Source organism: Sycon ciliatum, chromosome 1 (genome assembly GCF_964019385.1).
Source record: "Sycon ciliatum chromosome 1, ocSycCili1.1, whole genome shotgun sequence".
NCBI classification, from domain to species: Eukaryota; Metazoa; Porifera; class Calcarea; order Leucosolenida; family Sycettidae; genus Sycon; species Sycon ciliatum.
In genome coordinates, this window is record NC_088643.1 from 55417805 (window position 1) to 55445207 (window position 27403).

The 27403-nt window shown below is 49.7% G+C and overlaps 1 protein-coding gene across 3 annotated transcripts in view; it reads right to left on the bottom strand.

Annotated features, from left to right (window-relative positions):
• Positions 1 to 6120: 6120 nt before the first annotated feature.
• LOC135804414 (serine-rich adhesin for platelets-like) overlaps positions 6121 to 27403 on the bottom strand; it is a 38862-nt gene continuing 17579 nt past the window's right edge. For all 3 annotated transcript variants that reach the window (XM_065318283.1, XM_065318282.1, XM_065318280.1), the window contains exons 12-31: positions 27367 to 27403; positions 25928 to 26795; positions 25130 to 25668; positions 24700 to 24789; positions 24363 to 24416; positions 23801 to 23911; positions 21666 to 21794; positions 21217 to 21371; positions 20728 to 20942; positions 20195 to 20256; positions 19712 to 19837; positions 19167 to 19271; positions 18828 to 18907; positions 18467 to 18554; positions 17676 to 18014; positions 16818 to 17410; positions 15724 to 16433; positions 13397 to 13551; positions 9084 to 12257; positions 6121 to 7649 (exon numbers count right to left, since the gene is read on the bottom strand). The exon at positions 27367 to 27403 is cut by the window's right edge and continues 139 nt beyond it. In XM_065318283.1, the coding sequence (XP_065174355.1) occupies positions 7398 to 7649; positions 9084 to 12257; positions 13397 to 13551; positions 15724 to 16433; positions 16818 to 17410; positions 17676 to 18014; positions 18467 to 18554; positions 18828 to 18907; positions 19167 to 19271; positions 19712 to 19837; positions 20195 to 20256; positions 20728 to 20942; positions 21217 to 21371; positions 21666 to 21794; positions 23801 to 23911; positions 24363 to 24416; positions 24700 to 24789; positions 25130 to 25668; positions 25928 to 26795; positions 27367 to 27403 (7882 nt within the window). In that variant the 3' untranslated portion in view covers positions 6121 to 7397. The remainder of the gene's footprint in view (positions 7650 to 9083; positions 12258 to 13396; positions 13552 to 15723; positions 16434 to 16817; positions 17411 to 17675; positions 18015 to 18466; positions 18555 to 18827; positions 18908 to 19166; positions 19272 to 19711; positions 19838 to 20194; positions 20257 to 20727; positions 20943 to 21216; positions 21372 to 21665; positions 21795 to 23800; positions 23912 to 24362; positions 24417 to 24699; positions 24790 to 25129; positions 25669 to 25927; positions 26796 to 27366) is intronic.

The window sequence follows — 27403 nt, forward strand, 5'->3', positions numbered from 1 at the left end:
CCAAAAAATATGGCGTCCAAAAATTTGAAAATTCAAAAATCTCATCATCGATCTGTCATTGATTTGCTTGAAAATACTCTTTTTCTCTTGAGGAAACCTCCACTTTCCCCTTCCAATCGACCGGGTTTCATAGTACAAACACGCTTCATGACTTCCTCTCGCGATCCTCTTTCATCTGATACCCGTCTTGGCCGTCTTCTTCCAGGAACGATTCCTTCAGAGGTGCGTTTCCTTTGCCTTGACGACTTGCCCTTCGTCACTTCTATCAGCCCTTTTCACAGCTACCTTCTTCTCTTGTAAAAGTTTTCTCGTCTTCTTTGCCAGTTTTCCTGGTGCCTGGGTGACTTCATTTACCGATTTTTTGAATTTGTTTGTCTTTCCGTGCTACTAGATCGATTTCCGTGGCCATCGATTCTACCGTATCGCGTGCTAGTAGTAGTGTGTAAAATGGATGAACACAGTGCATTGCTGTCTACCTGCTGCAGTATTGGTGGCAAAAAGTTTGCCAACATGGCTGTGTCCACGAAATACAACGTGAAGGACTATGCCAGATCATTCAAGATGTGTACGAGGTCGACATTTCTCAGGATGACCCTGCGATCCACCCTACACACATTTGTCATGTATGCAAACGTGTGCTGGATCGTTGTCTGAGAGAAGGTTGCCTTGACTCATTTGTAGGGGATGGATGTGGAGCGATCAAAGTGTGGAAGCCACATCACCGCACATACTGCGACATATGCCACACTGCACCAAACAAGGGTGGACGTCCACCAAAAAAGCAGAAGCAACTTGCTTCAAAGCTTTCTGCTGTACAAAAAAGAAAAAAAGAAATGGATCACACAACAGTCCCACAACATTCATCCACAACAGCAATACCCCTATCACACTCTCCTGGACCCCAGACTGCACACAGTACTAGTGAAATGGATGTAGATGAAGGAAATGTTTTCACGCACGCAACACCGACATACAGCGCACAGAAGAAACTGGACAAGACTAGGTTCGTTCATTGCGCAGCAGGTTCCACAATACACAGCAAGGGAAGTGCCAATGAATAAGAAAGACGGCAGCATAGTGATGGCATGCATGGCGTACATGCCAAATCTCATTGACATCGTGATGATCTGATGATCTGGACTTGTACGACACATATGGGTGGCTGACCTGGCACGGAAATGTCATTCCGGAGTCCAAAATTCGGCTAAAACTTGGCGGTGACCGCCTCTGGAGCAAATCTTTCGCAAGCCAAGCACCACAACAATGCCATCCGCCCAGTTATCTTGCCAATTCCCGTCAGCAACGTTGTTATTCCGTCTTTTCATCTGGATCTCGGCATTTTCGCATGGCTGTATGACATCTACCTAGCTGAAGCCAAACAACTGGATGTGAAACTGGCAGCAGCAACTCTCTAGCCGTGTGCAGATGATCAGCTCCAGTTTCAAGAGCTAACAGTTCTCAGCGACAAAGTTCGGTCCGCCAGGCAAGCTATGGAAGATGCCCAGGCGAAGAGCGATGAACTACAGCAGCAGCTCCAATATGCAGTGCTCTTGCAGCAACACGCACCGACCAGCTTTCCCAACGTCAACATGGACACTGTAGCTGCAGCAATACAGCAACTGTGGAAAGACGCCAGCGACGCCTTCACTGCTGCAAGTGCTGAGCACAGCAAACTCGTACATGACTTAGACGAGATGAGAAAGAACAAGAAAGTCACAGGACCATGCGCGTCAAGTCTCGAGTCTGTGCTCGAAACACACAATGTTGATCGGCAAGCCTTCCATGGCGGTGCCTTCGTGGGCAACCATGTACATCGCACACTGCAGCCTGCCGTACTAAGAGCACTGATGTCTGCTCCAGTTGAGGTGGTTTCCACTCGTTGCCAGCAGCTCGTTGCTGATGCAGAAATCTTGCAGCAGCGGTACCATGGATTGTTTTCGGGATATGCCGACTGCAGCCACCGTTTCAGCCATTGCAACAGCATGTCAGAGGCCGACATCTCAAAGCTGGCTGACTGCATCCAGCTGTTTCTTCAGAAATGCAGAGAATCCATTATCACCCGGCAGCTCGGCAACATAACTCCGAAACTACATCTCTTGGAGGAGCGCACAGTCCCGTTCACCAGGAAATTTGGAGTCGGTCAGGGTCGACTCGCCGAGCAGGGCAGCGAGTCAATTCATGCCAGATTCAACAGGCTGAGCTTCGATTATAACGCTATTCCTGGGACTCTGCAGCGCCTCACAGCAATGTGCCAGCAACATCTCGTCGGGACATTGCCACAACATGACGCTGTTCGTCCCGCCACGGCATCAAGAAAACGCAAGGCGTCCGAGCTCGAGCAGTGATCCTCAGGCCCTGGACGCAGCAGCTTGGCCATTTCAGCCCTGATCCAGGTAAGAAAAATAACAACGGTACTGCTGACTCCTAGTTGAGCTCTGTAGTGACAACAGGAAGAGACGTCGTCCAGCAAAAACCTGCTGTCTACCTTCTCCTTCCTTCTCTTTCCTTGTTTGTTGTTGTCGAAGCTGAACAATTTTTGTTGTGCGACTTCGAAAGTTTGAATCCTTGCCCCGATCGCGGTGTTTGTTACCTTGACAAAGCACAGTTTTCGCGTGAATCCCACAGGATCTTGAAATCTTTTTCAGTTTTCAGAATATTTTTGAATTTCACCGTAAACCTGGGCGAAGGCCGCCATATTGTTAAGTGGTGGCCGCGAAACAGCCGTGACCCATCCGCGAGTTGCACACTCTTGTTTATCTACTCTTGATAATGCTGATCAAGGAGTTCTACCAGGGAGTAGTATAGTGGTATGTTACTACTCTCTGGTTCTACCAAAAGTACATAATCCCCAAGAGTGCAACTCCTGCATGCAGACTGCAGTGAGTGTAGTCCTAACAGAATTTCCGAGTTATGGCCAGTGGCCCAGTGCCCGGATGAAGAGAGATACATGTACGAGTGTAATAGTACCGGTACTGCACGTACTGCACAGACTGCACAGTACTGGGTGTCGACGCATCATATCACACATAGAAGAACCTTGACTACCGGTCACAGTGCTCGATACACAGCTTGCAGAGCATAGTGCACACGAATTTTCCACCATAACACCATAATTATGATGCAGCACATGAATTCTGTCGGGACAGCACCCATACACACCAGAGTCGTCGAAAAGCAGTTAACGAATTCCAAAGCACACGAATTTTCGCGTGTCATATCACACATATGTAGTAATGTACATGATTGTTTCCTTGCACTAGTTTGTACAGGATCAAATGGGGATTTTCCACCATAACACCATAATTATGATGCAGCACATGAATTCTGTCGGGACAGCACCCATACACACCAGAGTCGTCGAAAAGCAGTTAACGAATTCCAAAGAGAAGCACCCTGCAGCGCAGGCTGCCTCCCCGGAGGTACTCTTGCAGGGTGCCCGGGAGAACGTCCACCCAATCCGATTCGACTCGCTCACGTCCTCACTATTGCGAGACACGGCGCTGCATTGCGAGGGCTCGGCTGGACCGTCTGGTCTTGATTCGGCTTGTTGGCGAAGGATGTGCTCTTCATTTAAAGGCGCATCGACAAATATGTGCAGTGCATTGTCTGGACTCGCGCACCTCCTTGCGAGTTCCAACGTTGCACCCTCTGGCCTGGTACCCTTTCTCGCGTGCCGACTTGTGGCTCTGGACAAGAAGCCTGGTGTGCGCCCAATCGGTGTTGGGGAAGTCCTGCGCCGCATCATTACCAGAGCGATATTGAAAGTTGTTAACCAAGATGTTCAAGAAGCGTGCGGTTTCATACAGAAATGCTCGGGTCTTCCTGCGGGCATCGAAGCTGCTGTTCATGCCATGCAACGCCTTTATGATGATGAGTCTTGCGAGGCTGTTCTTTTGGTAGACGTACGTAATGCCTTCAACTGCTTGAACAGACAAGCAGCTTTGCACAATGTACAATACCTGTGTCCACCTATTGCGACAATACTGAAAAATTCGTATAACACCCCGGCTCGACTCTTTGTTGCAGGTGGTGGTGAGATTTCGTCCGACGAGGGCACTACGCAAGGTGACCCGTTGTCCATGGTCTTCTACGCTTTAGCGACGCTCCCTCTAGTCCAGGCACTGCAGGTTGTGCATCCTACCGTACGGCAAACGTGGTATGCAGATGATTCTGGTGCGGGTGGGCAGTTGACTCGTCTCCGTGGATGGTGGGACAGCGTTGAGGAACAAGGCAAGCTGTACGGATACAACACCAACCCGGAGAAAACGCTTCTTCTCGTGAAGCCCGAGCAGGAGGAGGAAGCCTACAATATGTTTGCTGGTACTGGCATACGTATCGTGACCGGCGCCACGAAATACCTAGCCCTAGGCTCCTACATTGGCGAGTCTGATGTGTTGCCGAGCATGTGCGGCGGCGAGTAGGCGAGTGGATTGCGGAACTAAAGGCACTATCGGATGTTGCGCGCACGGAGCCGCATGCAGCCTATGCTGCCCTGACACACGGTCTTCGCGGCCGGTGGACCTACCTCCTCAGAACAGTACCTTTTCCAGCCGATTGCCTCTCTCAGATGGATGACATGATGCGCACGGTATTGATACCTGCGGTAACTGGCAGGGAGGCATTTTCGGACAACGAATGGGCTGTTCTTCAGCTTCCCACACGCCTGGGTGGCTTTGCTGTGCCATCCCTGTCTCAAATGGCTAATGGGGCTCTGGAGACGTCGAGGAAAATCACATCAGATCAAACGCTGGAGATACTCGACCAGAATGACCGGTCCAGGCCCTCGATATCGATAGAGCATGATGCAATTCATTCAGCCCAGCGAGCCAAGTCAGCAGCTCTGGCGGAACGGCTAAAACATGACGAACAGCGGTATATGAGCGCCAAGGAAACACTTACTCTGCTTGCCGCCCGCCAGTTGGAACACCTTTCGGCCAAGGGTGTATCGAGCTGGCTCCACACCCTTCCGCTGCGTGAGCACGGCTTCAGTCTGTCCAAGTGCGACTTCCGCGATGCCATTGCGCTGAGGTACGGGATGGCCTCTGAGGGATGTCCCGGAGAAATGCGTGTGTGGCCAGGATTTCACCGCGGCTCATGCGATGTGCTGCCCAACCGGGGGCTTCCCTACCATTAGACATAATGAGGTACGAGACATGATTGCGGACTTAGTCACGGAGGTGTGCCCTGACGTGTCTGTGGAGCCATTGCTCGCGCCGCTGGAGGGCGAAGTCTTCAGAGCTGCCAGCACCAACACGGCACATAATGCCCGATCTGACGTCCGCATACGTGGGTTTTGGACAAGGGCACAGAACACTTTCCTTGACATTCGAGTCTTTCATCCTGACGCCGCCTCGTACGCAAAGAAGCCCATCGCTGACCTCCTTCTCCAGCACGAGAGGCAGAAGAAGCTGCAGTATAGCGAAAACCAACCAAAGCAACAACTCGCGGAGCAACCAAAGAACAACTAAACTGAAAAGAAGAACCACATGGTTCAAAACCGGTACGCTTTCCAACGGCCGAAGAGAGTTGGAAAGCTTGTGTCTTTGTGGATAACTCGAAACAATTTGCGCTAAGACGCTGCAAAATCGCTCCGATTTTGGATTTCATTCCACAGAATGTGGTACCGACAAGATGCGGTCCTTGACCGCATTTCCGTCACTTCGCAGTGGCCTTTCTTCCGTTTAGTTTGTTCCCGCCCTCCCACCCCGGACTGAAGGGTGTTTATAGACATTGTGTTGATGTGTGTGTTTTTGCCTAGGACAGTTACGACTGCGGTGTTTTTCTTTGTTGGTCTTTTAGAAAAACTTTAGGGGTGGTGTGCGCGTCGTGGGCTGTTGTATGGTTACATTCAGCTTCAGAGGTTATTGACAGGGGATGAATTGGCATGGGGCAGAATGCAAGATTGAATTGCAAGATTGAATTGAAGGGTTGGGATTTTCAGGGGTCATCAAGGCATTGTGTTAACTGAAGCTGGATGATGACCTGTGTGGTGTGCCGGTGTGAAGATGATGTGCAAGGGTGTTCTCTTGCGTTTCTGAGGTGTGCGCTTTTACATTTCCCTATCGTTATGCCGTTGTTGGCGTGTTGTGTGCTGTGTAATTATCAGCATTTTTGATTGACTGCTGTGTCGATCGTTGATATATTTTTGTAAATGTACAAATAATTATAGGAAAGAAAAAAAAGAAAAAAAAGAAAAAAGAAAAAAAAGGAAAAAATTCTAAATAAAGGCCATTGCCGAGCCACCGTGCTCTCAGCAGAGACTTCTGTGTGTTGGTGTTGTGAGAGTGTACCACAAAGACAATACACAAACCCGCGCGGCCCGTATCGCGTATGCCAGCGACACGTGCATGAAAGCAAGTACATGTACAGAATGCAGAAAAGTAGGAAAAGTGCGTAGCGTTCACACCTGTATGCTAACCCGCACTACAACTCGCGTACTATACAAGGGACTAGTACCGCGCAGTAGGCACGCATTCAAATAAGCTGTAGACATGCACTGCATAATCTCCAAGTCCTCGTACAAACTGTGCAGTGCTGCATAGGTACAAATAAATATAATATCAAACAAATATCAATGTGTAGATCAGCGACAATGTGAGTGTCTAATACGACAGCAGCAATGCTCTAACATGTCAGGCTACTCATATAATACCACTTTGTGGCTATCACACAGCGACATAGCAAGATATCGACAAGTCTACCCAGGAGATAAGAAGAGCCCGCACAAAATACCAAAAAGCAAAACTACAGATGGCAAGCGCACAGCGCAAACACTAAACAGATAAAAAAAACTTAAAAAAAGGCCCATGATTGTTGATATGATTTGTAGTGTGTGACTTGCAAGGAAGGGATGCAGAGGTCTAAATCTTCTGTTGCTTTAGAAGTTATCCTTAGTACAGATACACTGCATGCTGAAATCCATGCTTCAAGTTATTACATACATAATTTATATGATACGGGAAGAAAGCGAGGCAAAACACACACGCAGCAGGCCAGAAGGAAAGGGTTGCAACAATAAGACCGTAGGGGTGTTGGTCAAGACTGGAGTGTGAGAATCAAGAGTGCGCGTGAAAATACTACTTGATTGCCAAACACGGAGCTGCTCAGTGACGCCACCGTCTATGGACAACTACATGTACATACCGGAAGTTAAAGCTACCATAGTTTCTTGAACGCCGACTTACGCCCTTGCGAAAGCACAGCACATCTTCAGCTCCATGATCCCTCCATATGATTACTATGTCACGTACATGTCTTCGGATGTCGTGTGGGAAAGGCTGTACGTGTCCGCCCACAAAGCACACCACTGCAGCCAACAGTGCAGTGCTATTGATCAAGACTGAATGCCGATCGCAACTACTAGTAGTACATGTACTGGTAGCGATGGTAAGTGTACATCAGCGGACACGAGTAGAACTGAGCTGCTGCAGTAGCGAGGCGGTTTCTTGGCACAGCGAGTCCAGAACGCCGTCGGCCAAAGAGCACTTGACCGCGGCCTCGTCGCAACTGTAGTCGGTCCACTGGTGCTCTTCTTCCATCATCTCGGCAGCCGCCAGAGCCTCGACACTGCTGGCTGCGTGGTACACCATCGGTGATTGACGCCACAGTGAAACACGGCGGCGACCGCCAGAGCCCTGCACCTGTTTGACCTGTTTGACAACAGGACAATGACAATGCAGGAAAGAGACCGCACATGTCAACCACCCACACAGCAACATAATTATTCACCATCAAAATGTTTCCTCCCACATCGCCATGAGCAAGAAAGCAGCGTACCCTACTTTCCGGAGTATAAGCCGCACCCAGATGTTTTTGTCACAAAATACAAAACATCTACACTATTTATAACTGTTAATTTGACCATGGTAGTAGAAGCCACAGCACCGACTTGTTGGGGTAGATTACTGCGGGTGTTTAAAGTGTGGCCCGGTATACTCGGGAAAATATGATGCATGTACACTTGAAACTCACTTCACCGAACCTTGGCAGTCCAGAATCTCACTTATCCAGACTAGAACTTTAGCGAGTTTCAATCCAGGTTTACAGCCAGCCAGGTCAACCTCAGTCTTACCCCAATGTAGAGGTTATGCGAATGATGCCGTGGAGGCGAGTCAGTGGAGCCGCTTATGGGTGCTACTGTATGCAACATGATAACTACTTTCAGTTATAAAGAACTTATTCTCAATGCACACTGGAGTTCACTATACTTACTCTCAATGCACACTGGAGTTCACTATACTTATTCTCAATGCACACTGGAGTTCACTATACTTACTCTCAATGCACACTGGAGTTCACTATACTTACTCTCAATGCACACTGGAGTTCACTATACTTATTCTCAATGCACACTGGAGTTCACTATACTTATCAGGAGTCGAGTGGTACAGTAACACCTGGCTCAAGCGACCACCCCACGGTGCAAGCAAAAGCGGTCGTTAAAGCCAGGTGGTCTTTAGAACCAGGTCCTACAGTGTCTGTGTAGAACTGTCTGTGTAGAACTGTCCGTGCGTGGAAAAACGGTGGTTAAGAGCAGGTGGTCGCTAAACCCAGAGGTCACTTACACCAGGTTTTACTGTAGATGCTTTTAATGTGTAATACCAAGAGCTAGACAGACTAGCGTGTTGACTCCGCTCAGCCTCTGAGTGTGCGGTCTCACCTACTGTATAGCAGCAACACTTGCACATAGCATTTCAAGACGTCAGTCACAGTGACTATCAAGGCTTCTACTCATACGTGACTCTACCCGACAAGACACACCACGCATATGTGACTCTACCCGACAAGACACACCACGCATACGTGACTCTACCCGACAGGACACACTATGCAGGTTATGTACAGTTGCGCTCGGTGAAATCCGACCCAAAGTGCATATTTGGCGCCCTCGACTTGCACGGCCCTTGGTGCCCTGCAAGTGGTACGAATGCGGCTGGATGTACACATGTACAAATAAAATGATGTAATCGGAACTGGTCCAGGGTGCCAGCTTTGCACTTTAGGTGGGATTCCACCAAGCGTAACTGTACTACAGTACACGGCATGTACGAGTAATTTCCAGTGTATTCCTTAGATTAACATACCTTGGACATAAGCACGTCATTGCAGTGTCTTGCAATGATGTCACAGCATTGTGATGGACTGTTGCCGGGTCTGGGCGGAAGTCGATATGATCCCAGGCGACGGCTGACAAACTGACACGGCCGATTCCATGGCTCGTGGCCGGAAGACCGCCCTGTGTGCAATGTGTGCGGGCGCTGCTTGACTTCATTCCACGTGCTTTGCACCATGGAGAAGACTAGCTCTTGGAAATACCTGGACTCTGGTGTAGCTGCACCGCCGTTGCCGCCGCTGCTGCTGCTGCCGGAGAAAGAGGCGGCTCCAGAGACAATCCAGTCTTCAAATTCAGCACGGTCCCGAGCAACAATGAACTGAGCTGCACTTTGACAGAGAGGCTTCGAATTGGCACAAACACCAGCGGAAAAAACAGCCAGTTCCTCTTGACCTGCTTCTAGACCAGCATCATTGGCAAAGTTGAGATGATGAACCACAGCAGGCTCACCAGTGCCTGCGGCTGGAGATTTCTTGCTCGAGGCAGCAGCAGCAGCAGTTGGAAAAGCATCCCAGACCAGGGACTCGCGCGGCGGTGATGGAGAAGGTGAACGCAGTGACAGCGTGGGCGATACACATGGGCTTGTAAGAGGCAATGGTGATAAGCATTTCTCGTGGCCAGTGTTAGATGGCGAAGGAGGAGACTGTGGCGATACTGGAGACGTTGGTGCTGCCTGTTGCTTGTGCTGATGTTGTGCTGGTGACTTGATCACAACTGTTGATGCCGCTGATGCAACACTAGTAGGCCTATCGTCATTGGCGGTTGGTGATGCTGAAGTATTGGCTGTGTGGGGACCTGCACTGTTACCAGCAGTTGACAACGAGGCATGCACTGGCTGTATACTGTCCCTCACATCAACTACGTGTACGCCACCACTGCGTACGACCTGCGCATCAGACATGGCCGTGCCCATCAGGTCTGCAAGCAAAGACTCGGCTATAGCGTTGACCTGCTGCTGTCTTCGCAGTTCCGCCACGTTGACTGCCATGTTGACTGACTGCTGCTGCTGGCTACGCTGCTGCTGCTCTTGACCATGGCCGTCGACGACAGACCTGCTAGACGCAGCAGCACTGCCCAAAGGCTCAAGGCGAGATGACAGCAGCTCATCGAACATGGCGGCGTGGGTGGGAGTGACGTGCGGCGAGAGTGGGGACAAAGGCGTGCCGTGCTGGCTTGCAATAACACCCACTGAAGCCACGGCATCGGCGAGTAGCAGGTCGGAGAGCTCGGCTATGAGTGAGTCAACCTGTGCTGCTGATGGCGAGGCAAGTGCCTGCTGCACGCTTGTAACAGCTGTTGGCACGGTGGGACTAAGCAAGAGATCATCCGCAGGCTCCTGTGACTGCAAGAATCCGGACACTGGTGCCTGGGGTCGCTGTGGTGGTGGAGAAAGAGCCCTGTACTCGTTCGGAGAGGCTAGGGGACTTGCGGCTGGACTGCCCGTCTGGGTTTTGAGCTCTACTGTCCCCGCCTGATGGGGCAGTAGTGCCAGTTCCGACGAGCCGTCAGCAGTGTTAGCAAGTTCATTATGATGCACCTGCTGGCTAGGCACATCAAGTACTGTTGGTGAAGCCACTCGGTGGCTGCTTTTCGGAGCAGTGTCCTCTGAACTGCTCGCACTGACAATATCGTGTGAAGACACAGACAAATCATCACGCGGGATAACGGCATCCGGAATCGATTCTGGAAACTGGCCAGCCACCTCTTCTCTGGACAGTTGCTCATTGCTCACGCTAATGGCTGACTGAGTAGCCTCCACAGTGCCATGTTCAGACAACTGTGATCGCACACTGTCGATATCATACTCAATATGTTCTTCCTGCTCTTGCCGTAGGTTGTCATGAGTACCCAGCACATCACGAGGGTAACGGAGTTCATCAAAAGCTGAAGCTAACTGAGCATCAGCTACCAGCTGTGACTGGCCAGGCGACACATCACCATCGGTACGACTGGAGCTGGAATGTGCCGTGTGGTCATCCTGGATATCACCTCTGCTAGAGTGAGCAGCACTAGATGCGGACGGTGGCCGCGACGACACCAGGGACTCTGACGGAGACGTTACTTCAGATGCAGCGGTGTTGATTGACGCTGACGAGTCTTGTCTAGTCGTACTGCTGAAAGAGTGGCTGGAAGATTGGTCAGATCGCTGCATTTGACTGCTATGATGGGAATGCAGACCAGCATCATCAGAGAGAGAACCGGAACGAGATGAATGGCTCGAGTGAGATGTTGACGAGATGGACCCAATCGAGCGGTCGTGCGTTGACTGTTGAGACGGCAAGCTTTCGGTAATGCTCCTGCTACTGCTGCTGTCATGGCGTGTGGCAGTCCTGGACTTATCACTGGCTGTAGAAGAAGTAAATGCTTGTTCTGATCTAGACGCTTGGTGTCTGAGTGAGACAGAGCTGCTGCTGCTGCTGCATGCTGTATGCACGTCTTCATCACCAATCAAAGTCGACGATGATTTGGGACGTCCTATAGCTGCAGCCAGTCGACTAGCAGAGCCCGTGCTGGCAAAGCTGTGCGCACTTGCTTCTTCACTGCCACTGCTGCACACTTCAGCATCACTAGCAGTGACACTACCGCCTGCTTGATGATCAAACTGCTCATCGTCAACAGCTGTTGCACTGGCGCCAGCAATGGCTGACGATATGGGAGTATAGTCATCAACAAACGTGTTGTCGTAGGTCGAAGTAGCTACGCCCTGCCGCTCAGATGCTACAGAGGTCAGTGTACTGCCGCTCGATTCTGTTGCAGATGCTGTTTTCAAGCTGCTCAGCGAGTGCTCAGAGGTCAAGTCACCTGCAGAGACGAGTTTGTCCTGCAGAGAGATGGTTTCAGACATGGCAGAGGACACAGATGAAGATGGTCTTACGGGAGGTGCGTCGAGTGGAGAGGACACGGAGGACAATGGAGACTTCTTGGCGGAGGCAGAAACCACTACAGTGTCCAGCTGTGATCTGATGGCATCACGAGACTGTTGTTGCTGCTGCTGCTGCTGCTGGTGTACATTCGAGGGGGCACTGTCTGGTTTAGCCTGTACAGGGCTCTCATCTATGGACAGGGAGGATGAAGACGGATAGGATGAAAGAGACACAGGACGAGCTAACTCGGCACGGCGACTCTCGATAGTGGCCTCGAGATCCTGTGCATTGCAAGAAACACCCACCCACATACACACGCACACACACGCACACGCGCATACACACACACACACACACACACACACACACACACACACACAAAGAGACACACAGATGCACACATGGGCAAAAGAACAACCAGTGACAGTTTCAGCGGCAGTGACTGGGTGCTTCTGTCATGCAGTACAGAGACCAGTGAATTCAAGTGCACAACTCTCATGGCACGGACCTGACTTGTGCGGCAACTGTCGTGCACTGGTGAGTGAGCTCATAGATGGCCTGGCTGCACAGAAAAGTTAGCTTCCCTGGGCAGTACTCAAGCTAATCAAGCCCTCAATAACACCGTAACCAGGAAGGCACCCACGCGTCGGCACTATGGTGGGAGCAAGTCTCAGGACTTAAGAAACTGCAGCTGCTATACTACAAAAGACTGAAGGTCAACAGCACCTCCCCGAGGTAAGAATGCCCGGCAAACGTTTCATGCAACTTTCAATCAATTCAAGCACTCGCAGTTCACAATGAATCAGTGGTGTAATGGGAGAGATTCTAATTTGCATAGTATAGTGTATAGACTCTATTGAGTGTGAGAGGGACATTCTAATTCATTGGTGAAGTGGTCCCACTATAGGTAGGCACATGGAATTTTCAATGGTTTGTGCTCATAGGTCATTGCTGAAATGGGACTATCACCGAGCTCTTCGCTGGAAGTGAGGACAAGATGCAAAGATTCCGCCCTGAAAAGGCGGCGTGAGAGAGCAGCAACTACGTCTGGCAAGCTTTTAGGAGGCGACTTTCACGTTCTAAGAGGTCTGGTCAGCGGTCGTCCTCTGAAATTCGCGAAGGGGTGTCCTACAGCTCTGCTTGCACACTGGTATCTTGCAACTTGGACACGGAAGAGGTCCCGCCACCCATCACTCGTCCAGAGCTGCAACCAATAGTGAGCCATCCAGACAGAGTTGCGGTGTACTTTGACTTGGCGACGACTGGTTTGAGCCGCATATCTCACCTTACCCAGATAACTGAAACATGAGACAGTAGTCATGTACATGCCAATTTGTACTGTTCTGCAATGGGTATTGTTCCTGAAATCACCAATTTCCATTTTCGTCGAAAAAAGATCGAAAAAAACCAAACAACCAACCTCTAGCTTGGTCTTGAGCTGTAGTTCTTTTTGACGCAGCTGCTGTCGCCGCTGCTCTCGTCTCTGCCGCTCCAGGTTCCGGGCTTCCTGACGACGCATGTGCAGCTGTTTGCGAAGCGCCGTGATCCTTGCCTCTACATCACTCTGCTCGGATTCTGAACATGGGCGATGGCCGAAACAGAGTACACATACACGTGCATGTACATCGGATGAGAGTGCCCATCTCCTACCGTCTCCTACTGTAGGATAGCAACATTCTATTACAGGTCAGGTCCAATCAGGGAAGAGTAGAAGTACTTCCTCCGTATACAAAAACTTCGTGACTTTTTTTTTAAAGCTGCGCACAGCTCTGGAATTGTTCCGTTTGACTCAGAATAATACTCGTGGCATTGTCTAGCCTGTTTACAAGCTACAGGGATCAATTTATCCGGGTTCGCATCGCAGTTTGCTAATCAAAATTCACAGGCTGCGATTCGCTTTTCGTTTTTTATCGCCCAAAACTGCGATGCACTGGCCATGCGTACCGGTATGTACAAAGACCATTCTGTACTGTTTGTGTGCAGTTTGCATGCAACTGTTGTACACACTGCTGACTAGAGAGTAGTATTTTACTACTCCAACCAACTGGCCTGTCCTGCTCAGGCCGCGCGGGTCGCGGATCGCACTCTGTTTGATTTTGGACACTGCACTAGCCACTGCTATAGCACTGGTCGACCGGTCGTACAAGACTGCACAGGCTGCAGTCTTTTGAAGTTTTGCACACGGCGGCGACTTTCCCTGAAGTTCTCCTTTCTTCTTTCACTGTCCAGCTCAATTCAGTTTGTTTCTGTTCGACAAGGCACAGTTGAAATAGATGGTTCTTAGTCTCATGTAGCCAACATGTCAGTGAATCTGATCACTGTCCAGGAGCGGGGAAAAGAAACAGGACTCACCAGGAGTGTCGATTCGTTTCGATGAAGAAAAGGAGAAAAGCGAAAATTCTGTGCGCTTTGAACGAAGTGTCACGATCGTTTGAGCGCTTTCCTGAGCTTTCTTTGTGGAAGGAATCAGTGGAACTGCTCTGTCGAAGGACATTGTGTTGTGAAGAAGTCGGATGGACGCTGAACATGTAACAAGCCCAAGCGAAAACCCTAACGTAAAATATTCAGGTCAACCGTTCGTTTGGAAAAGCAAATAGCAACTGCAGCTATTGTCCTCTTCTGTACAAAATTCTGCTATTGTACAGATATACATGAAAACTTTCGATGAAGGAAAACTGCTTATCAATACTGGGAGTTGCTAGTCAATTGTAAAACTGTGTAGCAGTGACTGCTATGCAAAAAAATCAAAGTAAATCGATCCCTGAAGCTATTTACAAAGAAAAAAGCAACTCAGACGAATGAGTTTTTTCAGAGTCTTCGTCGCTCATGTCATTGTCACCTGACGACGCTGACTCCACATCGCCAACAGTCGCTACTTCCGCTCGCATTTCGTTCAGATTCTTGTCACCTGCAGTGATGATCCGACGCTGGACTTTGGCTACGTCCTCTTCATCTCTAGAGCTGTGTACGAATCGGTGTCGACTATATTCAGTCGGTCCAACCCGCGACCTCCATTATGCCGTGAAACGAGTCGTACAAGCACATCCACACGCGTCGCATTTTCTCGCCAGGATAATCCTCCCAAGCATTCTACAATGGCTTCGAGGAGGTCCCTGCGATTCCCCTTGGCGACGAAGGAGACGTCTGACTGGAGAGAGGCGAAGAAAGCCAGGCCATCAACATTCTGATCCTGAGTCTGCGCTGGTTGCACGACGACTGAAATGTTTCATCTTGCTGTGCGAGCGAAACAAATCTATGTTCTCACGCTACGTAGATCTATGGGGGCGCGCACCGCAAGTACGAGCCTGGCCAGTTTCAGGGTAGCGAGTGCCGCGTGACTCCGTGTTCCAGCCACGAGCTAAACTTCGTCACTGTGTCAGTTTCGAGCAAGTAAGTGTTAGTTTTTTTTCATTTGACTCTTGAGTTTCTGTCGGCAACGTCCTCACACGCACGGCGTCCGTGGAGAATCTGTTCGGGATCAACCAAACTAACCTCGACATGAACGTGGGTTGTCGATGACAGCCTTTGGCGCCGTTCGTTGAGCAGGTTCTTGCTCAAAAACACCGTTAAAAAAAGTCACGAAGTTTTTGTATACGGAGGAAGTAGTAGTAGTAGTAGGAGGAGGATGGAGGGAGGGAGGAAACACTGTACACTATTTTTAAAGCCCTGTACCCGAGCAACACAGAGCAAAGGTAGCTGGGGGAGGGGGGAGGGGGGGGGGGGGGCAGCATGCAACTCGTAACTCACCATAGAAGCTGTCCGAGCTGCTGATGTCCACTGCAGATGATTCACTTTGTTTGCTCGCCTGTTCGGAGATGTCACTGAGTGTTGAGTGGAACGGCGGTGGGTGAATGTCTGACGAGGCTACCCTATGCGAGGATGGTAAATCCGCTGATGCAGACATGCTCCCACTAATCTGACTTTCCGTCCCCATGCTTGCAGTGGCTGAAGAGCATTGCAAGGAGACACTGTCCTCTGCTGCTGCAGTACTGACGGAATCAACAGTCAATGCACCGAAAGCTGACGATGATGGCGATGGACTGGAGGCAGCCAAATCAGCGACGGATGCAGAGGCACTCCGCAGCTCGTCCAAGAAAGACTCATCCGCAGCGGTTGATTCCCTGGATGAGGCAGTGACATGGTGTGAGCTAGGTGTGGCGGTGGAGGTGGTGGATTCAGTCAGGGTAGAGCTAGTTTGATGATGGTGCTCAGCTGCTGGCGCTGCGATGCCTGACCTTGCAACACGTGGACTGCCTTTCTTGGCTTTAGAAGATGGAGGTGGTCCACTGGCCGGAGCTGCCGTTTGGCGCCTGAGTGTCTGGTCCATTGCAGTGTGCAGCTTGGCCCTCTCCTCATCAAGATGATGGGAGCGAGCCAGTATGCGTTCCTGCTGGCTGAGCAGCTTGGCAACTTCAGCTTGCTGAGCGGCAAGTCGCTGCTCACGGCGTTTCAGGGCTCTGCAACAGGAGTAGAGAAGATGAATCAGAAAGAATGTCAGCAGTTGGATGTGGAATGCGAATGTGTTTCAGGACAATACCGGTATGCAGCTTAAGCAATGGTCATCTGAACCAGTTGACAGCACCAGTGTATACAAGCAAGTGCCTGTGTGCTAACGATGTGAGCCTACAAGATACGGTCCAGATACACAAGGGATTTGTGCAGATGTTAGTTTATGCACTAAGACAGTCTAAGAGTGCTTTAAAACACTAGCACTGACAATTTCGCAGAAATAGCTAATACACTTTGATGAAAAGACCATGCAGTTTTCGAATGTTTACAGCTCCAAATACGGCTGTGTTCGTGGTACAGGCATAAAAATACAGCGTGAAGTCTAGGCCTACCTTTCATCACTTCGTTCTTTCAGAGTGGCAAGCTTTTTCACCAAGGAATCATCCGCCGTGCTATCCAGGATAGACACTTTCGACTCATCATGGCCATCCGCTGGACTAGGCTTGCTGCTGCCGCTCTGTACATTGCTGGTGCTGCTGCCGCTCTGTACGTTGCTGGTGCTGGAGTAAGTTTGGCTGCTCTCATACATGCCAGTGTGCTCAAGATCAGACCTGTGAAGGGTTTCGCTCGCAGCATGCATGTCAGCTACCGAGTCAGTGACAGAGTCACCAGATACTCGGGAAATGCTGTCGTGAGTCACCATGGAGGACTGAAGATCTTCAGCTAATGGCGTAGCAGAACCAGTCGAAGTCGATCCAGTACGCCCTAGCTCATCGAGCACACTGGCCGATGATGACAAGGCGGACCGTGATGACGGGGACAGGGCACTGGACACACGCGAGCTTCCAGTCACTGATCTTGACCGGAGCGGCAAGGGAGTTACTGTTCCAGTGCTCGATTCATCGCCAGCCATCAGACGTTCGCTCACCGATGACGTGGGAGTTGATTCAGCACTCGATATGGATGTATCGTGGCGAGATGAAACCTGCGAAAGAGCAACAAAAACAATCAGCTCAGAGCAATGGACTTTCGTTGCACACAGCATACCAAAACAGAAATGTGTCCTTACACATAGGTCCCTTGGCAGGAGTGCTGCTAAAGCACACCTCCGTATTCTTGAACCACAATGTCACAAAATAGTTCCGGATTGCTTCCGATAATCACACAGCAACTTGAGCTCCCAATCTCAACGGCAAACATTAGAGTACGAGTGTATCTGAGTCAAAATATAGTACAGGTTGCACTCTTACTCTGGATTGTTGGTCCTCCAGTTTAGAAGCTCCAGTCGAGCTTGCAGCAAGGCTCTCAGGAATTATCACCGAACTGAGCTCATTGACAACCGATGTCCTGGTGGAAGATAATGACTGGGAGTGCTCAGTAGTCCGCGGAGACCTAGCACGAAGTGGACTACGGACTGGACTCTTGTTGCGTGATGACTGTGCCCTAGGCCGAGAGCGGTACTTGTTCAGACGCTGTTTGAAAGCTTTGGTCTCTTCGCGCAGGCGAGCAATGTCCTGCTGTTGCTGCAGCAGCCTCTGTCGGTCCTGGCGTGCTGCTTCGTTGGCTGACTGCAGACGCTTGAGTTCAGCCTGGAGTCCAAAGAAAAAGATAGCAAGACCAGGTTGAACTGAGATGTTGCGACTTCGGCGGTAATATTAGAAAAAAGGTGGCTGCTCCTAACGTTGAATGCTGACGGACTGACACTTGACTGACTGCCAACTGCCGTCCAGAGCACACAAAAAAGCATGCCACGGGAGTGGTGATTTCTTTGTGGATTTACCGAGTGTAAGGTTTGACAAGCGTCTTGTGCTCCAGATGGCGGTCGTGAGTCAGTGAAGTGTCAGTCAATCAGCAGGAAGATCGAACTCTGACGTTAGGAGCAGCCAGCTTCTTTCAAGACAAGATCGCCTACTGAAATCGAGTATATCCGAACCAACCGCATAGGCAAGTGTTGAATTGCAGGCAACGCAACACAACCATAAGCATCCAGCATGAGTGCGAAACCTTGCCCCTCAGCAGAGAATAAATCTTATCATCTTGCCGTTTCAGCTTGCACGCGTCTCTTCAAGCCTTCCTGACGCTTGCACAGTTGTGGCATCTTGTCATCGTCACCTTTCTTCTGATAGTACCTACAAAGGGAGGCCGCAGAGTTGATACACACAGTACACGTACACTCACTACACTGGCTGCAGAGTTGATACACACACACAGTACACGTACACTCACTACACTGGCCGCTTTTCAGCCTCTCTCGATTCCTCTATGACTCTGAGATCAAGCAATGGGCAAATATCCGTACAGCCATGCGTGCCCTCAGCCACGGCTACTAGAGAGTGTTCACACAGACATCCACAGTACAGAGTCTACAGACTACACACGGCACTGGCACTGGCCATGCTTACCGTATTCGCTGCTTCAGAAGGCTCATCTCGGCTCTGGCTTTCTCCCGAATCGCTTTCTCACGCAGACCGAGCAAAGCGGCCTGTCAAACAGTGGCAAAACAAGATAATTACGCATCGACCAAAACGAAGATTCCCAAAGCGTTTTCTAAGAAGATTTTTTGCTGAGGACTATTTCTTCCTACACAGTAGACACAGTAAAAGAGGATGTGACAACAGCATGGCGTTATCAAACTGACAACGCAGACACAGATCAGTGAGTAGAGCCTTTCTTAAAAATATCATGATCAGAAGCACCTCGGTAGACGAGAGTAAGGTAAGGGTGTACCTAAGTGATCTTACCTGATGTCTGGAACGCGTTTCCTCTTCCAGCATCAGTTGCCGGACCATGTCTAAGGTGAACTCGGTAAACGAATCACCAGGGCTTGCAGGACCTTCACTCGCGGCCTGTTCCGCCCAGCGGCAAGACAACATAAGGCAAGTCGATATTTCACAACAGTGACATGTACATGTACCTGAGTGCATGCACATGTGCACACACAATTGCGCAAACATCACCATACCAGTCACGTCACTGCAACTCACAGTGGTCTCGGAGAAGAGTACTCACACATGAAATGATAGTATCAACACCACAGGAGCAGCAGCAGCAACAGCAGCAGCAGCAGAAACAGCAGCAGCAGAGGCAGAAGCAGCAGAAGCAGCAAGACTTTCTATGACACTTTCTCCTGAAAGAAACATGCTGCAGAGCTAAACAATGTCAAGTACATGTACAAGCAAATTTGCACGGCGGCACAAGAGTGACAACACTCAGCTCGGGCAGTTATCAGTACAACTTACCACTAATAGTTATCAGTACAACTTACCACTAATAGTGTATTACTCACCATCAGGTCAATTGAAGCCATGGATGATGCTACAGAAACTTCACCAGATGAAAAGCTCCCACTAACGTCATCAGAAAGAGGAGTACTCTCAGTCACAGTTGGCTGCGAAGAAACTCCAGACCCCACCTGGTAACCAGCAAATATTCAAACACCAAAAAAAGTTCTATCAGCAAGTACCAGCTAGTTGAATTGCATGCGGAGAGCCGTGAACAGTCTTATTCAAGCAGTGATGCACACAAACATCAATCATGCGGAGAGCCGTGAACAGTCTTATTCAAGCAATGACGCACACAAACACCAATGCAATGCAAGCTACTTCCTACTAGAGTGTGGAAGAAGGTTAGCGAATCCTGAAGTCAACACACAGATACGACTCTCACAGGGCAGTAGATAATTAGACAAAATGAAATTGAACTACATGTGTATGTAATCTAGATCCACACACTACGCTGTTAGCGGTGTGCAAAGCCACAAACATCTAACCTGAGAGCCTGCGACAACCGATGACAGAGGCTGACTTAGGCTGTCAAACTCAGCAATGTAATCTGAAGAAGTACCAGCAAGAAGAAGCAGACAATGAAATACGGAAGCATGATGAACAGAGTCTGAATGTTTCAACAGCAGAATCAACGGCATGCACATTGCTAAACTAGTTGCAAACATGGTGCATCCATAGTCTAGACAGTGAGAATCGTTCAGAAGTCAAACCGGTTTTTGACAATACCCGGAGAGGTAGCCAGTTCTAGTGCTGATGGCATTTCTTTGGCACTCATTATTTTGCGGGTGCAACTGCTCCCAACCCAGTACAGTACAGTCAGACCTTGCTTATCCGGTCCTCGTTTATCCGGATCCCTCGCCATCCGGTAGAAAATTGCTGGTTACCGATTTACAGCATATGCCATGCACATATACAGTATGTGTGTTCGATTATCCGGTTCCCTCGCCTATCCGGATATTTTTCTGGAAAACGGATGTGTGCGGTTATGCGAGGTCTGACTGTATCCTTCTTGTCTTACCGGATGTTTTCTGCTGAATTGGCGTGGACGCTTGCAGAGTACTGCTGGCACTTGCACTCAAGCCTGCGGCTATTGATGTAAGAGTATCATGACTATCGCCTGTTGCCACTGAGGAGCTGCCAGCAAGTCGCGATGACACTGCACTCGAACTAAGGCGCTCGGAACGGCGACTGCTGGACCGAGACGAGCGCAGAGGCTGTGACTCGGATAGCGACCTGAGTGTACACAAACATAGGTCCAGAGAAAATACGCCGATGTAGTCGGATATACACAGGCTTAGTTTAGAACTAGTTTGGGACAACACGCCACCAAACATCCTTTTCGCAGAGAAGAAATAGACCTGGCTATGTATTTCACATGGGCAATGGAGTAGCAACACACACAAGATAAACACGAGGAGCAGGACACGCTACACGTCACAAACAAGACTGCACGCTGACAAACACCACAGGCTAACGGCTCAACTGCAACGCGTGAGCCAGGCCATACCTATCTGAGATGTCTTCAGTGAGGCTGGACGGCGACAGGCGGTCGTGGCTAGTCGAGGGGGACGACAGTGATGACGTCGACGCGCTACCCGCCATCACGCTAGTCTGAATTCCGATACTGGCAATGTCAGCAGCTTCCGTTCGCGGCATTGGATGCTGTCAAATAAGCATGCACCACAAAATCAAAGAACAGATAAGAAACGTAGCACCAGTCCTTTTGCCTCATCAAGTTTCATCAACAAGGTTGTTGTTGTTGTTACTTTATTTTACTTCACCAGAATTACAGGCAGTAGAATGCCTTCTCACTAGACCAGGTAGAGTCAGAAGCAAACAAGAGAGGCAAAGAAATTGAAACGCTACTTTCCAAAAACAGTCCATAACTAGTAGCTACGATACAAGCCAGCATCTGACTAGCTACCTACCTGGGCCAGCATCTGACTAGCTACCTACCTGGGACATGAGCGCTGAAAGTGCAGCCGCGGCGGCAGCTGCTGCCACTGACGTTGCCGACTCGGCCTGAAAGCGCTCCAGGTCTTGCTGATGATTGCGCAGTATAGTAGCCGTGCTGTCTTGATGAGCCTGGCAGCATGAGAAACCAAACAAGTACACCAAGCACAATCACAATATTGTACACGTGGCGTCCAATCCGCCTAAGCTGACAGCTCAAGAGATGCCCAACGCCATGTTCCTTGTCCTGTGCACAGGCGACACTTAAAGCGCGATGAATGCGAGTCAGAGAGTGAAGTTGGCAGCAAGGATCGTCCATGTGCAACACCGCTAACCGCTGCTTCATCAGGCACATCAAACCAAATACATGTACGTCGCCTGGTGGATAACAAACGGAACCACCTAGAGAAGTTGTTCGCCGTCACAAAGGGATCAACTTCTTCTCGAAGAGGCAAAGGAGGACCGGGAGACCAAGAAAGCAATGGCAGAGGCCATTATAGAGTCATCTGCATCCTTTCAAGCTGTCATGACAGGGAAAGCAGGCCATAATGAGTACGCTGGCGCAAGGCATGACAAAGTCAATGGAGATGCTAGGGCATGCAATGATGCAACAGCTGCAGCCAGCTCCGATGCCCAATTATCCGATGTATGGCAATAATCACCATCAGTCCCCGTTATCGTAATCGTCAGCGTCTCAGTGTCCAGCTCCACGCATGGCACAATGGAATCCGCCACACCTGGGTGGCCCACACCAGCAGTTTCGCAATCATGCAAGCGACTCTAGCCGTCAGTGATAAGTTTGTTCACTACACCTGTACTAGTCATTGGCCATCATTTTTTATGTCTATGTTTCGCGTCGTCCGCACGCATACGTTTTGCCTTTTTTCGGAAAAAAACAAAAAAATCGAACATGCACAGTGAGTGTACGATTGTGCGAATCATCAGTGTGGACTGGCTGCATACGGCGAAGCTGGGATTCAGAAATGGCCTCGAGGCCAGCGTTGGTAAATCGTTTTTTCGGCATCTGCGAGCAGTATTCTATGAGCTTACACCAGACCGTATCGATTGCCTCAAGCTGAGAGGATGCGTCGTTCCGGACCTCTTTGCACCGCTGCTGGAGTCTGAGTACAATAATCCAGCGAAGCATGGGCACCAACGGTTGCCGCCGCTGTCCAAAGTGAATATTTACTCATGCTGATAACCCAGATGTTGTGCTTGGATGTAGGATTTTTCTTTCGAATGTACACCATCAGGGAGTCGTCAAATACGGTATTTGATGACTCCCTGCACACCATGCACGAGCTATTGTGCTATGTACAGTTCTAGCTAATTCTATACACCTCTGATGAGCCTTTTTTATTATTTTGCATTTTTTTATTTCTTTCCACCTCTCGCATATGATTCTGGAAGTTGAGCTGACGCGAAACATAGATATAAAAAATGATGGATTAAGACTGTAATGTTCTTTTGATGTGTTCACAAATGCTTTCCTGCTTGTTTATTTCGGCTATACTGTCGCCTTAGCGTTTAGTTGCCTGGAGTCGCACAAGTTTCCAAACGTTGACCTATCTTATAGCCACTATCACTAAAATTGCCTCTTGCCGCGAATGCTTTATTATCGTTTTTGATGGTTTAGTCGTGTTTCTTGAGTTTAGATTGAGCAGTTGCCCGTGTTAAAAAAGGATCGGCTTCTTCTCGAAGAGGCGAAGGAGGACCGGGAGACCAAGAAAGCAATGGCAGAGGCCGCTAAAGAGTCATCTACATCCTTTCAAGCTGTCATGCCAGGGAAAGCCGGCCACAATGAGTACGCTGGCGCAAGGCATGACAAAGTCAATGGAGATGCTAGCGCATGCAATGATACAACAGTACTAGGATAGCACTAGTCATGACACACACACACACACACATGCAAACTAAAGACAAAGGCGGTGTAACAACAACTAACAGTTACATGATTGTACAGTATTGCTCAATCAAATCCGATCGAGTCACCCAAGTACACGCCGGGCGTTCCACAGCCCTAGACTTGTGAACACTGGTCTGCGAAATAGGTCAAGGCGCGGACTTGACTCACGCGATCCGACATCATCAAGCAGCACTCTACATGCATGTTTCCACGTCTACAGGATAGTAGGTACCTGAATGACTTGCTCCATAGTATGCTGCTGCACTTCGGCTGCTTTCTCGACATGTGCTGCAACAGACTCTAGAGCAGTCATACCCGCCGCAACCGCTGCCGCGTCTTGTTGCTACACCATAGGACAACATAGGACAGCATAGGACGACAAAAACAATGTTGGTGCTAAGAGATCGACGGGGATAAAACTCAAGGCGGTCATGAGATGATTGGCAAAAACAATGTTGGTGCGGAGAATTTGAAAGGGATAAACTCTACAAGGTGGCCGGCCGACCACTGATATCACTTTTACAGGAACTGGCTGCACCCAGCTAAGACGACCATACTCTTGCCCCAAACCGTACACACGAGTACGCACCGCTGACCTGTTTCTACATTACAAGTAACGAGTCAAAAAGCTGGAGTAAGCAGGTAATTAGCAAGTCATGCTACGTCGAAACAAAGAATAAAAGCTTGTGTGCGACAGAGTAGGCACAGTACAATTGGATATAGGCAAACCACAACACAGGTACACGATCCTCTCACTCTTGCTGAACTACACCTGATACAGCCAGAGAACTTACTTGTGCCTGCTGATGGGTAGCACGAGAGGCAGCAGCTTGCGACTCCAGCTGCGCCTGTATTCATAGCAGGACAAAGGAGGGAAGCATCCCATTTCATGATTCATGCTACATGCACTGCCAGTACGTACTAACGTAGACTTCTACTCTCCTTCTTCTCATACCTTACACACACTTGGGTACTGCTTGTACAATCGATACATTGTGATGTGAGTTTCTTTTTTTTGCTCCTCACGCTTTTTACACACACTGTACATGCACATCATGGACCTTGATCTGCATGATGTGTTACATGAGAATACACCTGTACATCAACGGCAGGACTACTGACATTACCAACCTTTCTCAGCTGCTCCTCAGCTTCAGCCTTCTCCCGCTGAGCGTTGGCTGATAAAGAATCCAGCTGCTGCTGATTCTCCAGCTGCCGAGCCTGCAGCACAGTGCAATGCAAGTAGCGACAGTAGTGGGTGAAACCATGAACAATTCCACACTTGCTATTCTTGTCGACTTATTATCATTGCCTATCTGTGTTGGCATTAGGAGCTGAAACAAAATCGTCAACCAACAGGTATGGTTCTCTAGCTTTCCCTCACGTCATTCCCATAAACCTAAATGAGATATACCATCGTGGGACACATGTAGACAGAGAACACATCTGCTGGCTACGTACAATCAGACAATGCTGTAAATTTTAGCTAAAATAGTCCATAAGAGAAGAAGAAGACGACTGTCTAATTTCACAAGATAAATGCCTATGATGGTGTGCGTACCTTGATGATTTGTGCAAGGGAAACGGTCTCGTGTTGTGCAAGGGCCACTGCCTGGTTTCTCTCGGCCTCGCTCAGTTGCCGCATACCTTCTTCCACATCATTCAACATCAACATCTCGGCTTGGAACCGCTGCTGAAGACTTGCCGGTGACAATCTGCCATCATGAAGCTCTGTAGCATCTGGTCCCGGTGGAGGAAGGTTCTTATCACCAATTTCAGCAGCAGCAGCAGCAGCAGCAGTCGGGATACCTCGGTGCCTTACACCAGTATCATCTCCAGTGCGCTGCACACCACTTGGTAGGGTACCGGAGCCAGTGAGCGAATCACCACCTAGATCACTGGTCATTGTGCTGTCAGATAGCACTGGTGTCGACATCATAACCTCTGCCACTGCTGCAGCATCAACATCTTCTTTAGCCATGGCTGCAGGAACAGACTGATAGCTTGGACGGTCGGAAAGGGGAGCATCATGCTGAGGAAGTTCACCCTGCGTGGTGGTTTGCACCAGTTCTTGAGTAACAGGTCGCGCCCTGTGTTTCTCTACAGTACAATGAAATCAGAGATAGCAGCACATTGAAGAGAAGAGAGCAGAGACAAATTCAAAAGCAGTTGATATGATCTCATGTGAAGCTGCAAAGGGTGTTAGCCTGAAAACTGGAGCATACAATCCACAGGAACTCGCATAGAACAAGCAAGCTGCCTGATAGCACTACTACATACTACAACTACATCTAGTGCATACAGCAACAAGCGTCCTGCACATCCAAAGAAGTAGTGTACCCGTACTCGGCCAGCTTACCAGATCCCGCCTTGCGTTTGTGACGAGATTGTTGACGCTGGTGCTGCTGGCGTTGTCGACGCAAGTGAGTGTTGATGATGCTATCGTGACTGCCTCCACCGTGCTCTTGCCATGGCATTCTCGCGGACGGAGCAAACGGAAGAGCACTGTCAGTGACAGCAGCTTGGTACTCGGGTACACCACCAGCACCAGCAGCACTCAGAGCTGACAGTGTCTGCTGATATGATGCTACAGGCATGTCCGGGTAGAATGCTGTTGAGGATTCTGGCATGCCATGCGGAGGCAGAATGGCAGTTGGAGCTGATGTAACGCTGACTGGCATGGGTGCGATGGCCGCGGCAGATGTAATCACAGCAACATCGGGCCCGGGTGATGCTACCGTGCCGGTCGTCAGATGCAGCAAGAGCTGCTGTGACGTAACAGTGAGCCGAGATACAGCATCCCGGTCACTGACAGAATGCTGGGGCACAGTGTCCTGCAATGCGGACATCGACACTGCACCGTCACCTGAGCTATGCACACGCACTGGAGGTGTCAGGGACACATCGGTGGAGAGATCCGCTGACGCATCCGTCAACGTCAGCGTATCATCATGATCATCGTTACCGTCGTTGCCACCAGCAGCGCGCTCAGCCGCTCGTACAGTCCCAGGGTCTGCGGCTGACACACTAGACAATCTTACACCATCGTGCTGCTGCTGATGCTGATTAGTAGAATCGTGGAGTGCAGATGCACCAACGTCGGCGACTGGTTCACTGCGGTCGTTCTCTGTGCGCTGTTGTGGTGCACTTGCAGCTGCGTCGACAGTTGTCGGAACAAACCCAAGGCTATGCTGGTCACGGGCTTGCTGTATGCGTGCCATCTCCGCCTAACCCAAAACATCACAGTACATGTACAAAGTGGCAGATTTTTATTTCAAGCACAAGCTGAGCGATTGATAGGTTACAATGCTCCGCTGGAGTCTAGTGCAAAGTCTATTCTCCGTTAGAGTTCCAGTATCGTGAACAGCGTCTAAACGGATAGTTCCTCCTGATCTAGCACTTTGTTGTCATGGCAGTGTCAGACACAACCGTTTTCTCCAGTTACCGCTGTCTACGATAATTAAATTGCTGAGCAGCTAATGGGACAGTTGCCCGACTCTCGACTTGGTGGGCTGGCCTGCCTGTTTGTGCATACAGCTGTTGATGACGCCGGTCCAGTGCTAATGAAAACATGGCCGACGAGTACAAGCCAAGCGTTGGATCAGTCTATTCCCGTGTCTCGTAAAGCCTGGAGTTCATCTTGAATTGGAATTCGGCATGCATGCATTTTTACTGACCAACCGATCAGTATTGTTGTGTGCCATGCACACACAGCACACACACAGTACAGTAATTCAAGCATTATAAGTTTTTCACAACTATACAACAGGCTTATCTGGACCAACTCTAACGCATTACCTCAAGGTCAGCGCTGAGTTTTTCCACAGTCTCCAGT